This window comes from Conger conger, chromosome 9 (genome assembly GCF_963514075.1).
Source record: "Conger conger chromosome 9, fConCon1.1, whole genome shotgun sequence".
Classification (NCBI taxonomy): Eukaryota; Metazoa; Chordata; class Actinopteri; order Anguilliformes; family Congridae; genus Conger; species Conger conger.
In genome coordinates, this window is record NC_083768.1 from 10,532,671 (window position 1) to 10,547,390 (window position 14,720).

The 14,720-nt window shown below is 47.2% G+C and overlaps 2 protein-coding genes across 3 annotated transcripts in view; one reads left to right on the forward strand and one right to left on the reverse strand.

Annotated features, from left to right (window-relative positions):
- Positions 1–1,224: 1,224 nt before the first annotated feature.
- Positions 1,225–9,459, forward strand: LOC133136777 (inositol monophosphatase 1-like). Its single transcript, XM_061254499.1, has 9 exons — positions 1,225–1,382; positions 3,881–3,975; positions 4,486–4,619; positions 4,897–5,001; positions 5,479–5,524; positions 5,698–5,806; positions 6,221–6,332; positions 7,793–7,944; positions 8,683–9,459. Exons 2-9 carry the CDS (start codon positions 3,913–3,915, stop codon positions 8,811–8,813), a joined length of 852 nt encoding a protein of 283 aa, XP_061110483.1. The 5' UTR covers positions 1,225–1,382; positions 3,881–3,912; the 3' UTR covers positions 8,814–9,459.
- A 2,080-nt stretch (positions 9,460–11,539) lies between these two features.
- Positions 11,540–14,720, reverse strand: part of si:dkey-181m9.8 (uncharacterized) — a 25,513-nt gene continuing 22,332 nt past the window's right edge. For both annotated transcript variants that reach the window (XM_061255580.1, XM_061255579.1), the window contains 4 exons: positions 14,433–14,499; positions 13,569–13,662; positions 13,018–13,186; positions 11,540–11,761 (listed from right to left, as the gene is read on the reverse strand). In XM_061255580.1, the coding sequence (XP_061111564.1) occupies positions 11,594–11,761; positions 13,018–13,186; positions 13,569–13,662; positions 14,433–14,499 (498 nt within the window). In that variant the 3' untranslated portion in view covers positions 11,540–11,593. The remainder of the gene's footprint in view (positions 11,762–13,017; positions 13,187–13,568; positions 13,663–14,432; positions 14,500–14,720) is intronic.

Here is a 14,720-nt window from a genome sequence, read left to right on the forward strand (position 1 = left end):
CATTAAAAAAAAAGACCCCCAGAACAGACAGTAGTCGTGAACGGGAGGTGGAAGTTCGGAGAGGGGGAGGCGCCAAGCGGCCTGTGGTGGGAGATCTCACATTGGGTCCCACCACTACAGACCACCCTTGCACATTTTCGAGGGCCCCCGTCGATCACCGCCGTTGTCCCATCTTCCCCCAATACGGCAACCTGTACGTCAACTGACGAATAATCAGCTCAGTGACTGGAGCCAAGTGAAAGCCAAAATTAACTAAATTGGAAGAAAACACCTGCTCGTTCAACAGCAGTGACTTTCTAGATGCAGAAGATATTATACTTCAAACCAGCAGCAATGACCAAGAAAATAAGAAGTACACAACGTTTTGGAAGAGTTTTCAAACTTCGTTTTAAACATCCCAACTCTGTCTAACTCTTTAAAACGAACTCGGCAAAATAAATTAATTAATTAATAACACACGGAATGAAACTGAGGATAGTGAAGTTACCACATACACGTTATTTGCCTTAAATATTGTTTGACAATGATTCATCTCCGTAGCTGTTGAAGGCTGACTATAATATAATCTGCTGCTACAGGCGGTAAAGTGATGCTAGCGAGCCATTGACGTTACATGAAGCAATACATTAAGATAACCGAAGAAGCAGTAAACTTAAAAACTAGCAATGACGCGATGCGCTTACGATTACTAACTGTTCTTGGCCAACAAGCTAGCAAACACGCGTAGGAAGCAACTTTGATATAATTGCCTATTTCACAGGCAAATAATCTTTAGTTTGACGGTAAACCCAGAAAAACTCCATTGAATACCGAAAGAAGTCGACTTCGCTGAGCCTGCTGTGTCACTCGAGTCACTTGATCAGTTCTGACCAATGGCATTCTGAACCACCGAGGGGCAGAGAAGACATGCTATGTGGGATTTATGTTACAAAAGTATTACAATTATACATTTTCGCTGAACCAAAGCAATCAATGTTTCGCGAACTGTATCGCGAATGTTTCGAGAAATGTATGATCACAAAAATTGACCGATGAGGTTTTCTTTGGTTGTTTTCGATATTGAGTTCAACGGGCAGCAAACTGTTTTGCGTTGAGTATGCGCACTTCCGGGTGCTCCACCGCCTGGCGCCTCCTCCCCTCGCCGGTCTACGCTCTTCAATGGCACATCTTGTGAACAAGTAAGCAAGGTGAGTTTCTGGTATTTTTCCACTGCTCTGTGTATTTTTCCTTTTACCATGTGGTTCAGCGTTCTGTGAGTGTTTTCGTTTGCATCGTACATTGTTTAGGAGGGCTTGCGAGGAGAGAACAAGGGGCGATTGGTTAAATATACACTGGCCAGTGACATAATCCTCTGCTCTGGATTTACAAAGAAACTGTCACAGGTAATTTCGCCACTATTTTTATGAATTCATTGCTTGCTTACGTTATACGTATTAAGTAGCTACTTTTAATAGCAAGGTGGCGAATCACAGCCAATGTTGCATTACGACCACCTAGCTAGCTAAGATGTGTGTGCCTTCGCGATGCTCGCTACCAAACTTGGTATGTTTCGTAAGTGGCCAACTAACCTAATTACATTGTCAGTTACTGTAGCTACACGTGATACTTACTGTCGCAACTTCAGTACTATCGTAGATTAATCTAATGGCTTCCAGTATGTAACAAACTAATTATAATGTAAAGCACAATTGCACGTTTGGTAGCATTGCAGGAAAACCGTTACTTGTGTCATGAAAAATAAACCCCCTATTGCCTATGTTCTAATAATACAGTTAGTAAAAAGTCAAAGCGAGGTAGAACTCTAGCTAGAAACACACGCTTCCTAGTGAAAGTATTCATGAGCCAACCTCATTTCTAGAGTTAAGGTTAAGTGTAGGTGTGAGCTACTAAGAAGTGGAAGACTAGACTAGACTTAACCACTGAAACAGCATGATCCATTGAGCCACTTAAGATGCTCTTTTGAGGTACAATCAGTGCGGGGATTCCTGTGATTGTTCATTGAGTTAAATTATACTCAGTTCTGGCTGCGCAGGTGGAACTAGGGTGGAATTTAGAATGCGTTGCTATGTTATATACCCAATTATACCAAACAATTACTGTCATAATCCATGTATTCTTGCAGTAACTGCCGTATCAGTATGTTTAGGGATACATATTTTAGTTAAATATTAATTTCCATGAAAGCTGCATATTTGTATTACAAATGAGTTGCTGCTGTGGATGGGATACTCAGCAGAACTAAATGTATGCATTCACAAGGATTTTCTTTGTTTACTGTATGATGTATTGTATGGGAGTCTATTGGAACTTGAAAGGCTTGTGTTTTTGATTGTTCTTGACTGGAATAATAGTTTCACTTTTACTTTTCACAATAACAACACGTTGTTTCATTTTTTTATTTCATAATTTACATCCCCTAGCGTACACGGTGTAGTGAAGCACAATACACAGCCCTGTGACGCATAAAGGTTTCTTGTACCAGGCAACGTATGAAGCTTTACGTTACTTGTATAGCGTGATAATGTGTAGTTCATTTGTGGCTGGGCTGTTATTTATGTTATACTTACCTCAGGGAGCTCATTAAGCCAGCTGTTTTTTTTTTAAATATTTTTTTTATTTTTTGCAGTAGGAAGTGAACGCTTTGATCTTTTAGTGCGATCAACCATTGCTGCGTGTTGCAGCAACGGAGAGGCAATCGGGGGCAGAGGGATGCTTGCCCTATAAGATGGATACTGTATTAAATACTCTTATTATCTTGTATGGTGTTAGTGTACTGTATTATGTTGTGTGGTATTGGTGTACTATATGGTGTTCTGTGGTGTACTGTTTTGCTTGTATGTTGTTTGTGTATTACACTCATTGTGAGAACTTTATTTGTAAATTGATGCAGATGTAGGTCAGGAGCTTCAGTTAATGTTCACATCAACCATCAGAATTGTGGGGGAAAATGTGATGTAAGTGACTTGGAATGATTGTTGGTGCCAGACAGGGTGGTTTGAGTATCTCAGAAACTGCTGAACTCCTAATATTTTCATGCACAACAGTCTCTAGAGTTTGCAGAGAGTGATACAAAAAACACAAAACATCCAGTGAGCAGCAGTTCTGTGGGCAGAAATGCCTTGTTAATGAGACATCAGAGGAGAATGGCCAGACTGGTCAAAGCTGACCGGAAGGTGACAGTAACGCAAATAACAACACATTACAACAGCATCTCGAACACACAATGCATCAAACCTTTTAGTGGATAGGCTGCAGAAGCAGAAGACTGAATAAGTAAAAAAAAAAAGTATATAATAAATACCTAATAAAGTGTATATTGTCTTATGTGGTGTTGGGGCACTATATTATCTTGCATAGTGTTGTGCACTAAATTATCTTGTATGGTGTTTTCAACCATAATTTTACCATAAGCGCGAAAGCCTGTTAGAACATGCATTTCCAGCCCCCATGAAAATAAAGAATATTCCAGAATAGGAATAATGTTTTTTCCTTTGTTCACGGCGAGGAAAGATGAGCAAAAAGAGGTGTTAATTAGAGCGTCAGCACCTGGAGCATGCCAGTAATATTCCACTGATCGTTATCCCAGGGTATTTCAGGAGGAGGGTACCAAACTGGCCAAACAACACACAGGAGTATAAAGGAGACTAGACAAAGGGGCTGGGCGAATCACAATATTATTTCCAGACATCTGAGTCAGACAACAGAGTAAGCATATCAGTATTTGTTTTCCTATTTAGCTTATGTTATAATTAAACAGTGGTTCTAATTGATGTGTTTTGTTTCAATTTTTATACGTATCAGTTTTGGGCAACAATAAAGGTACTGACGTTTCCTAATTTGTTACTCAAAATGGCGGCGTTTCCATGTCTGTGCCGGGCAGGTTCCGACCAGGTGTGCTCACGTCAATCCATCATGGCCGATCCGTGGCAGGCAGTGATGGACCACGCCGTGGTGGTGGCGCGGAAAGCCGGGGAGGTGAGCGGAGCGGCTCCGTTTCCTGGGCGACGGAAGAGCGCCAGTCTGGCGATCGGAGAGGTGTCGGGTAGCAAGGCGCCTAACCCCCTAATTGCTCCCGAGGAGCTGGTTGGCACCTTGCATGTCTGCCCCTCGCCGTTGCTGTGTGTGTGTGTGTGTGTGTGTGTGCTTGCGTGTGCACGTGTGTGTGTGGGAGAATGAAAGGCATTACCTTTATAGCGCTTTGTGCAGCCGTAGGTGCTGGAAAAAGTGCCATGTAAATGCAGTGAATTAAAACATTTTGTTGGCTCTTAAAAGGAGGCATGTACATTATACCACCTATATAGTGAATGGGCAGGACCGTTATAGTTGATGTCATATTATGGGGCTACTTGGGTGACTCATTGAAGGAAAAAACTGGATTCTGGTGTGTGCCTGTGCTGTGGCCTGTTGTAGACCCAGGAGGCGATATGCTCATTGCTGGTCTTAGCCAGTGTTGGGTGACTGAGCTCTGTGCCCGTGTCGCTGCAGATGGTCCAGGAGGCTTTGCAGAGCGAAGTGAACATCATGCACAAAAGCTCGTCCGTGGACCTCGTCACCAAGACTGACCAGCAGGTGGAGCAGTTCATCTTCACGTCGATCAGGGAGAAGTTCCCCACTCACAGGTGAGACCTGAGAGGAGGCGTGGCACTCATCTCTGTGCCTGCCACTGATTGGCTCAGATGTGTCACATGGGATGTCTGAGAGGCAAATCACAGTGGCTTTCTGTCCATGTCCAGCTCCATAAATCAATAATATTCTATACATTTATAAGTTCTTAGTTTGTGAAAAAAAACAAACAAAAAAAAACTCATTATAGCTGTATAACTTGTTCACAAGCTTATAAAACAGCAGCCTCAGCGATATTTTCATAACGTGTGTGTGTGTGTGTGTTTATTTCAGCTTCATTGGGGAAGAGTCTGTTGCGGCTGGACTGTCCTGTGTCCTAACGGACAACCCCACCTGGATTATCGACCCTGTGGACGGGACTACCAACTTTGTACACGGGTGTGTTCTCTGCTTCCTCAAATCACTTGCATAACAATAACAATGGTTCAACTAGAAAGTGAAGCAAATGCCACCAAAAGGAGTACGTTATCAACCTGTCATCCAGTCAAATTTGATTTTCCATTAACCAAAACCCATATTCATCATTCACCATAAATCACATTCGGTTTTGTGAATTAAGATGGTTGTTAACTTTATATATTGAAATTTTGTAATATTAATGCACCACCAGCCACCTACAGCACCTACTCCTACAGTAAACATGCATTAACAGCCTTAGTTAGGAGCAGTTTAAGTTCAGGTGGGCAATCAGTTGTTCCCTCAATGATGCTGTGTTTTTACTGCAATAATCATCCCCTCCTGCCCCAGCTTTTTCCTCAGTCAATTTTCATTACTCCATTTTGAAATCAAACTTTGCTTGTAATGGGTTTCTTTTTGAGGAGCCGGAGACTAATAGCATTTTCTACTGTCGTGCAGGTTCCCATTCGTTGCTGTGTCCATTGGCTTCGTTGTTAAGAAGAAGGTGAGAATGTGGATTCTAATGTGGTATTGATTATTTTGGGCAAATATCTGGATCAGATCATTTCGATATGACTGATATTTCTGGGGATCAGTTCATTTTAAAGTTCCTGTTGTCTGGAAAAGGAGTTCCTGGACTGCGCCAGGCACCAGGTGATGGCTTGGTTTGTTTTTCAGCCCGAGTTTGGCGTGGTGTACAGCTGTGTGGAGGACAAAATGTACACGGGCCGGAAAGGCAAGGGGGCCTACTGCAACGGGCTGCCCCTCCAGGTGTCCGACCAGACTGGTGAGCGAGTGACGTACTGTCAGAGCCAGCCAACGAGAAACATTCTCATAATGTTGCCGCCATGTTGTGGCACATTGTGCGTTTGCTGAGTCGCTTGGGGTTGTTTTCAACTCCTCTTTTCAACACGCTCATTATTACTGTGGGTCAATCCTGTATTTACTCCCCTCAGATACTGCCTCACATAATTTGACTTCACAATAGAAAAATCTCTTTGGACCATGTGGCCCTGTGGTGTTTCGCCAGTGGAGCTGAGGACCAGCATCTCAAACCAGCCAAAAACGTTTCTCCAGAACGTGGCCATTTTGCAGTTGACTGAGGGAGCACGTAGCCATAGCCAGTTGAGGGACATTTTGGGCCTTAAGATTCAGTCGAGGTAATTCTTCCTTGCGTTCCTCCTTGCGTTGTGCACTGCAGACATCAACCAGAGCATCATAACCTGTGAGATGGGCTCTGACAGAGACCCAGAGGTGGTCGAGAAGATCTTCTCCACCATGCGCAAGATCCTCTGCATTCTGTACACGGGTAGGTTTGCACACCGAAGCACCTTTGCTTGTCTACGGCGGAGTGAATTACCTCAATGCTAATGTTTCATTATCTTAAATTACCTGCCATTTTAAGTCCCGACACAATATACAGTGCGATTGTGCTTACTACAGTATGTCAGGATGTACGGTTCCATATTTATTAGACCAGCGATTCCTGGTCCTGGCGGGCTGCAGGGTCTGCTGTTTTAAGTTTTATTTTTTTCCCCCAACAAATTCAGACCCAAGAAACTTGGTCAGGAGCGATAACTGTGTAACTGCTTTAATTGGTCGATTAAGTGCCAAGTAGCAACAAAAACCTGCAGTCCCTGTGCCTCTCCAGCACCAGGAATGAAGATCACTTAATTAGATGTTGGAAGCTTTAATGAGTGCTAAGGTGGCAGCCTTAAACCCTCAAGTCTCTGGACTGGTAGTGCATTGAAAGTAGCACAAAAGTAGTAACACAGAAATGGCGTTGGATGTTACATCTTTCTTGAGAGTGCTGTGATGGAGCTTGTGACAGCTCACCCCTCCCTCTCTCCCTCCCTCCCTCTCTCCCTCCCTCGCTCCCTCTCTCCCTCCCTCCCTCCCTCTCTCCCTCCCTCCCTCCCTCTCTCCCTCCCTCTCTCCCTCCCTCCCTCCCTCTCTCCCTCCCTCGCTCCCTCTCTCCCTCCCTCGCTCCCTCTCTCCCTCCCTCCCTCCCTCTCTCCCTCCCTCCCTCCCTCCCTCTCTCCCTCCCTCCCTCCCTCCCTCTCTCCCTCCCTCGCTCCCTCCCTCTCTCCCTCGCTCCCTCCCTCCCTCGCTCCCTCCCTCCCTCGCTCCCTCCCTCTCTCCCTCTCTCCCTCCCTCTCTCCCTCCCTCCCTCCCTCTCTCCCTCCCTCCCTCCCTCTCTCCCTCTCTCCCTCCCTCTCTCCCTCTCTCCCTCCCTCCCTCCCTCCCTCCCTCTCTCCCTCCCTCCCTCGCTCCCTCCCTCGCTCCCTCTCTCCCTCCCTCCCTCTCTCTCTCCCTCCCTCCCTCCCTCCCTCTCTCCCTCCCTCCCTCCCTCTCTCTCTCTCTCCCTCCCTCCCTCCCTCCCTCGCTCGCTCCCTCCCTCGCTCTCTCCCTCTCTCCCTCTCTCCCTCCCTCTCCCCCTCCCTCCCTCTCCCCCTCCCTCCCTCTCTCTCCCTCCCTCTCCCTCCCTCTCCCTCCCTCTCTCTCTCTCTCCCTCCCTCTCTCCCTCCCTCCCTCCCTCTCTCCCTCCCTCCCTCCCTCCCTCCCTCCCTCCCTCCCTCTCTCCCTCCCTCTCTCCCTCCCTCCCTCCCTCTCTCCCTCCCTCCCTCTCTCCCTCCCTCCCTCCCTCTCTCCCTCCCTCTCTCCCTCCCTCCCTCTCTCCCTCCCTCCCTCCCTCCCTCCCTCTCTCCCTCTCTCCCTCCCTCCCTCTCTCTCCCTCCCTCTCTCTCTCCCTCCCTCCCTCCCTCTCCACCAGGCTGCGGGGAGCGGGCACAGCCGCCACGAACATGGCCCTGGTGGCCTCTGGTGTGGCCGAGGCCTACTACGAGATCGGGATCCACTGCTGGGACATCGCGGCTGGCGCCATCATCGTCACGGAAGCGGGGGGCGTCGTGATGGATGTGGACGGTAGGGGGCAGCACTGCTTCTAAAGGGGCCGTGTCACAGATTTTTCACCCAATTCCTGACTGGATCTCTCCAGTGTAGACCTCCTGACCTTGTGCTGGCTCCCAGCCCTGTTCCTGGAGATCTACCATCCTGTAGGCTTTCACCACAAAACCCTAACAAACCACACCTCCTTCAACAGCTAGAGTAGAGCTACCCAACTCTGTTCCTGGAGATCTACCATCCTGTAGGCTTTCACCACAAAACCCTAACAAACCACACCTCCTTCAACAGCTAGAGGAGAGCTACCCAACTCTGTTCCTGGAGATCTACCATCCTGTAGGCTTTCACCACAAAACCCTAACAAACCACACCTCCTTCAACAGCTAGAGGAGAGCTTCCATCTCTGTTCCTGGAGATCTACCATCCTGTAGGCTTTCATTCCCAACCCTAACAAAGCACACTGGTTGAGCTGCTAGTTAGCAGAATCAGGCGTGCCACGTTAGGGTTCAAATGAAAACCTCCAGGAACAGGGATGGAGGACAGTGCTGTAACCACACCACAGAAACATCACCGATACGGCGGACAATAGAGTGGACTTAAATTTATTTGAAATATATAATCGGAACGTGCTGCTAAGATTTTAGTACAAAACGCTGCCATTTCAGCAGTTAGCGAGGTCATTCTGAATGTTGCAGACGTGATGGAATTTGTTCATATTGATTTAAAAAAAAAAACAAAAAAAAACTGTTTGTTTTGCAGGAGGTCCGTTTGACCTGATGTCCAGAAGAGTTGTGGCAGCAAACAACAAAACGATCGCTTCCAGACTTGTCAAAGCCATCGATATATTTCCAGTGAAAAGAGACGATGCCCCAGTAGAGGACAAGCACTGACTATCTATTCTGACCGTTCCTGCCGGGAAAATGTTCATATATTTACTGTATTTCTTTCTTTCTTTCTTAGCTGCAATGTTCTTGAATGAAACTTAATTTCCAGTACAATCATGTGTTCATGCACTGACGGTTAAGTACACCAAAGCACTGACACAGCAATAGTACCTTAGCTGGGAGCTACTTAAGACAAAGGCCGCGCATAAGAGTATGTTGCAGCCGTTGTTTGGAGTTTTTACGGTACTTTTCCAGAGTAGTCTTCAAACATATTTTTATATGATCTTTTGTGCTCTAGGCTGTGGCATATTCTGTATATATATGGTAATTCCAAATGAATTGGAAAATTAGTCGTTCATGATTGGATTTTAGTCAGCCGATTTCAGTGGCTTGTACGTTTGTGGGTGTGGGGGTGGAGAGGGGTGTGAAAGTTAAGTTTTACTGTTAAAAGTTTTACTGTTTTCTTTTGCTTTGGTCCACACTTACCCCAGTTATTTGTTGCATTTTCATGTTTGTGTGAGCTATGGCGGTTTCCATGAAGCAAAGTCACAGAAAATGGATGCTCATGGAAAGACTCTGCTCTCCGCGCCAGTCTATGTAAGCGCACAGTGGTGTTTTGTTCTCTAAATAAACTTGAGCTTCTTGGTTTGGAGTTTGTCTGACGTTTACAGTTGCCTACGCACTCAGTGAGCACGTATTTACGAGACTTATTTTTTAGACTTAGCTCTTCGGCTGCTGTGGCCCATCCACTGAGAGGTTTGATGCAGTGCCTGCTCAGAGATACTCTTCTGCACACCACCGTTGTAACGTGTGGTTATTTGCGTTACTGTCACCTTCCTGTCAGCTTTGACCAGTCTGGCCCTTCTCCTCTGACCTCTTCTCATTAACAAGCCATTTTTGCCCACAGTACTTGCTGGCTCACTGGATGATTTTTGTTTTTTGCACCATTCTCTGCAAACTCTAGAGACTGTTGTGTATGAAAATCCCAGGAGATCAGCAGTTTCTGAGCTTCTCAAACCACCCTGAAATCACTGAGATCACATTTTTTCCCATTCTGATGGTTGATGTGAACATACCTGAAGCTCCTGACCCGTATCTGCATGAGTTTATGCGCTGAACTGCTGCCACGTGATTGGCTGATTAGATAATTGGAGGAATAAGTGGGTGTTCAGTGAGTGTATGTTGTGCTTTCATTATATTTGCTTCCATCTAGTCACCGAGTACTGAGTTTTACTCCACACACGAATAAGGCAATTTGATGTGTTTTATTGCACTCACTGATGTTAATTGGCAATTGTGTTTGAAAGCTTTTCATTCCCATAAATTCAGACAGACAAGCGTTTGTTAAAAATATAAATGAATATTCAACTCTTTTGTGAAACATACATGGTATTTAGATTACTGTAGATTAAAAATAAGTCTCACAGTCACAAATAAACTTTCTTTGAACACACATCTCGGAAAAGCCATACATTCCTTGTGGTCAGTGCAAGACACTCTTAGCCCATTTTCAATGCATATGCTAATGAGTTACGAAAAATGACATTGTGCATTTCACCATTTCAATCCAGGGGATTAAGACCAATGACTGTAAAAATACTATTCGCAGTACATTTGATAATCCCTGCTTGTGCATGAATGTTAAGAGCAGGTTCAGTAAAAAATATTAAAATCGGCATTGGGACCTGTTAACCTGAACGAAAAGTACCTGGGTATGAATGTATGGCAAACATGCCACAGGAGTAAAGCTATCAGACACACAGGGTGGTAAAACATGGTGAGTAAGACTATTTACTTCTTGGTTTCAGTTATACTATATGCTTATAACTTACATCTCTTGATCCTAACGGTGAACCAGTGAACTCAATTTCTTGGCACAGCTCCTGCATAATCAATTCTAGCCACTGGTGCTGCAGAATCTGTTGAAATAATCTGAAGAAAATGTGAGCAAAAGCAGCAAAATGCTTATGTTTAAGCTGCCGTGACTACCCATTGCAGCGTCACCCTCTGGACTTATGCAATATCCTTAATTCTGTTAATTTCAGCACCCCTTAAAACCAAAACCAGGGATAGACTCACAGTGCCTCATAAAGTAAAGTCAGATATACCAGAAAAACAACAAATAAAACATTATTTCAAGAACTTCACTGAAGGGTTGAACAGACAAAAAGAACCTGAAACATTGCTGAGAACGCTGCCCGTGAAGGAGGAATTTTGACAGACCCTGGATCATGAAGACGGGGGGAGGGTAACGGTTGGCCCCAGGGGGCTCTGGGTACAGCAGGTCTGTGGCTTGCGGCCCGGTTGGGATGGGGGGCCTGGTTGGGATGGGGGGGCGGTTGGTTTGGGGGGGCAGGTTGGTATGGGGGGGGCAGGTTGGTATGGGGGGGGCTGTTGGGATGGGGCTGTTGGGATGGGGCGGTTGGTTTGGGGGGGCAGGTTGGGATGGGTGGGGGGGGGGGGGGGGGGCGGGCTGTTGGGTTGGGGCCCGGTTGGGATGGGGGGGGCTGTTGGGATGGGGGTTGGGTCGGGGCCCGGTTGGTTTTGGGGGGCAGGTTGGTTGGGGGCCTGGTTTGGATAGGGGGGTGCTGTTGGGATGGGGGCCCGGTTGGGTTGGGGGCCCGGTTGGGTTGGGGGGCCCGGTTGGGTTGGGGGGGCAGGTTGGGTTGGGGGGCCGGTTGGTTTGGGGGGGCAGGTTGGGTTGGGGGGGGCAGGTTGTGTTGGGGGGGCAGGTTAGGTTGGGGGGCCCAGGCCGGTCCTGTCTGCGTTTCGCTGCTGGGCCCCCCTCAGTCGTTGAGCAGCAGCAGGAGCTGGGACTCCGGGGGCAGCCCCCGCACCGGGTTGTTTGGCGCAGTGGACCACTGGTCCCCCAGAGTGGGGCAGGACGCAGAGGCCGCAGCGCCGGACTTCTCCACCAGGGCGCGCTGTGCCACCAGACCGATCTGCCTCACGGCCTGCAGAGGAGAAACACCTCTCAGCACAAACCTGCCGAAGTGACCCCTAATTTCTCCTGACGAGCTGCTTGGCGCCTTGCATGGCTGCCGGGTGTGTGTGTGTGTGTGTGTGTGTGTGTGTGTGAGAGTGAGACATTAATTATAAATGGCTTTGTGTAGCAAAAAATGCTATATAAATGCAGTCAATTTACCATTTAGAGTTGTGTAATGGCCTGAATGCCGCTAGGCGCTAACAAATGCTGACACTATTAGTTTTGATTGGTTAAAGAGAGGAAGCACTGGCTTTAGACTGCATTTAATCAGCTGAGTCTCATGATCCATTGAGCCACCGTTGCCTTCAGAGGTGCAGGGAGTACTGCAATCGTTCATTGAGCACAGTAATACACCATAACGGCTATGGAGCTGGAACTGGGCTGCCTCGCAAGATTTAGAACGCGTTTCTACATCTGGCAATATAGCAATACAGCAATAAATCATAAATTATTGTTGCACTCCACACATGATACAGTAACCGCCATATCAATACGTTTATATATAAAGGTGCACATTTATAAAGGTGCACATTTGTATTACAAATGAGGCGCTGTTGTCGCATGTGCAGATGATTAAGCAGAAGCAAATCTACACGTTCACAAAAATGTCTTTGTTCATGATGTATTGCGTGGGAGTCCACTGAATGTGAAAGTTTTTTGTTGTTCTCGGCTGGAATTATGGTATCTTTTCACTTTTACTCTTTGCAGTAAACTACTATGCCCTCATCAATGCTTTTCTTAATGACACCTGATTTGAGCCGTCTCGATGGCTGACTGGTTTTGTTCTTGGTTTATGTATCCCTGTTTAGAACCCTTAAACAAGCACAGCCCATTTTTACAGACCGTTTTTTGGCTCCAGCTTGTGCTAGCCTGGGTCCAGTGTGGTGATCGTGACCGCGGTCAGATGCAGCTCGTGTTAGCCTGGTTCAGTGTAGCATTAGCGACTGTGCGGTCAGATGCAGCTCATGCTAGCCTGGTGTTAGCATAGAGGTTAGCAACTGTACGTTCAGAGGCAACTTGTGCTAGCCTGGTTTCAGCACAGCGTTTAGCGGCCATCTAGTCGAGTGCAGTTTACGTTAGCCTGGCTACAGTAAAACGTTAGAGGAGTGTGCTAGCCTAGTTCCGATGTAGCATTAGCGGCCGTGTGACAGATGCGGCTCAGCAGCGTGGTTTCAGCGTGGCGTTAGCGAGCGAGTTGGCCTGCGGTCCCACGCACTGACTCACCTTTCTGAGCCTGTGCAGGTGCCCCACCTCAGACCCGCCTTGATGTGCGTGTGGGATGCGAATCTTCCAGCGCTTAAGCTCCGACTCCAGCTCAGCTCTGTTGAACAGCACTGCCGGGTCCAGGCTCTTCTGGTTTATCAGCTCCACCAGGGACTCCTTGTAATGGCGCCTTAAAGAAAGACAATTAAAAACAATAAGCCTTGAAGTGGCAGTGCATGATGGACCTTGTAGTGTCTGCGATGGAAGTGTATGATGGACATTGTAGTCCTTTGTAATGGTGGTGGTGATAACTGTAGTGCCTGTAATAGCAGGGAATGATGGTACTTGTAGTCCTGGCAATGACAGTGTATAATGGACATTGTAATGGTTGTGCTGATAACTGTAGTGCCTGTAATGACAGGGCATGATGGTGCTTGTAGTACTGGTAATGGCAGTGTATGATGGACATTGTAGTCCTTTGTAATGGTAGTGGTGATATCTGTAGCGCCTGTAATAGCAGGGCATGCTGGTACTTGTAGTTCATTTAGAAAGGCGGCGATGCCGGCACTCACTCGCAGTAGCCGCCGTACTCTGCAGGCGCTGGCTTGCCGCAGGCCTCCTCCCTCTGAGCTTCCATCTCCCTTTGCTCCAGCACGCCGCACAGACCTGCGGCGCAAGTGACCACGTGTAACTGTAGCCGACTGCGGACTATTCACACTGTTCACTAAGCGCACCGATACTAATGTTACACCCTCATTGGAAAGCGCCCGCACCTCGGGATCTTATACCCCAGGCTCTACGGTTATCCCGAATTCAGGAGCATTTGCTCATAAATGTCGACGTGTCATTCATTCATTATCCTAACCCACTCATCTTGAACAGGGTCGCAAGGGGGGGCTGGAGCCTACCCAGCATGCATTGGGCGAAAGGCAGGAATACACCCTGGACAGGTCCAGTCCATCGCAGGGCACACACACCATTCACTCACACACTCATACCTACGGGCAATTTTGACTCTCTAATCAGCCTAACATGCATGTCTTTGGACTGTGGGAGGAAACTGGAGTACCCGGAGGAAACCCACGCAGACACGGGGAGAACATGCAAACTCCGCACAGAGAGGCCCCGGTCGACGGGGATTCGAACCCAGGACCTCCTTGCTGTGAGGCGGCAGTGCTACCCACTACATCATCCGTGTCGCCCCATGTTGACGTGTGCTAACTGGAAATGTACCAATTGGAATGTATTAGCGTGCTCCTAAATATTTCAACTTAGTAGCACATGTGCTCCTTGGGAAAAAATGTTATCGTAGAGCCCTGGTAAAGAGCATTTTGTTAACCTCTAAGGCAGGGCTCCTCCTGCCTTGTCTGAAAGGCCGAGAACCCTGCCTGTTCTCCAGCACTATAATTGTTGATTCAAACGTCGTTCACAGGTACCTCTGGGGTCTCTCCCCTCAGGACTGCCTGGGCCTCCAGCCTGGATTGGGTTAGGCACGCTGTGGCGCTGGAAAACAAATGGAGACAATAGTCACATGATAAAGGGGACAGGGTTAGACCATGGTATCTACAACTACATACACATGTGGGTACACTCTCTGTATGACGTCCACATATGCGCTGACAACACAGCTCTAACCAAATCACTCACGGTGTGGTTACCAGACCTGGGTCAGATACGTAATTGTTTCGAATTAAAATACTTTCCTGTGCTTGATTGATCTTGGT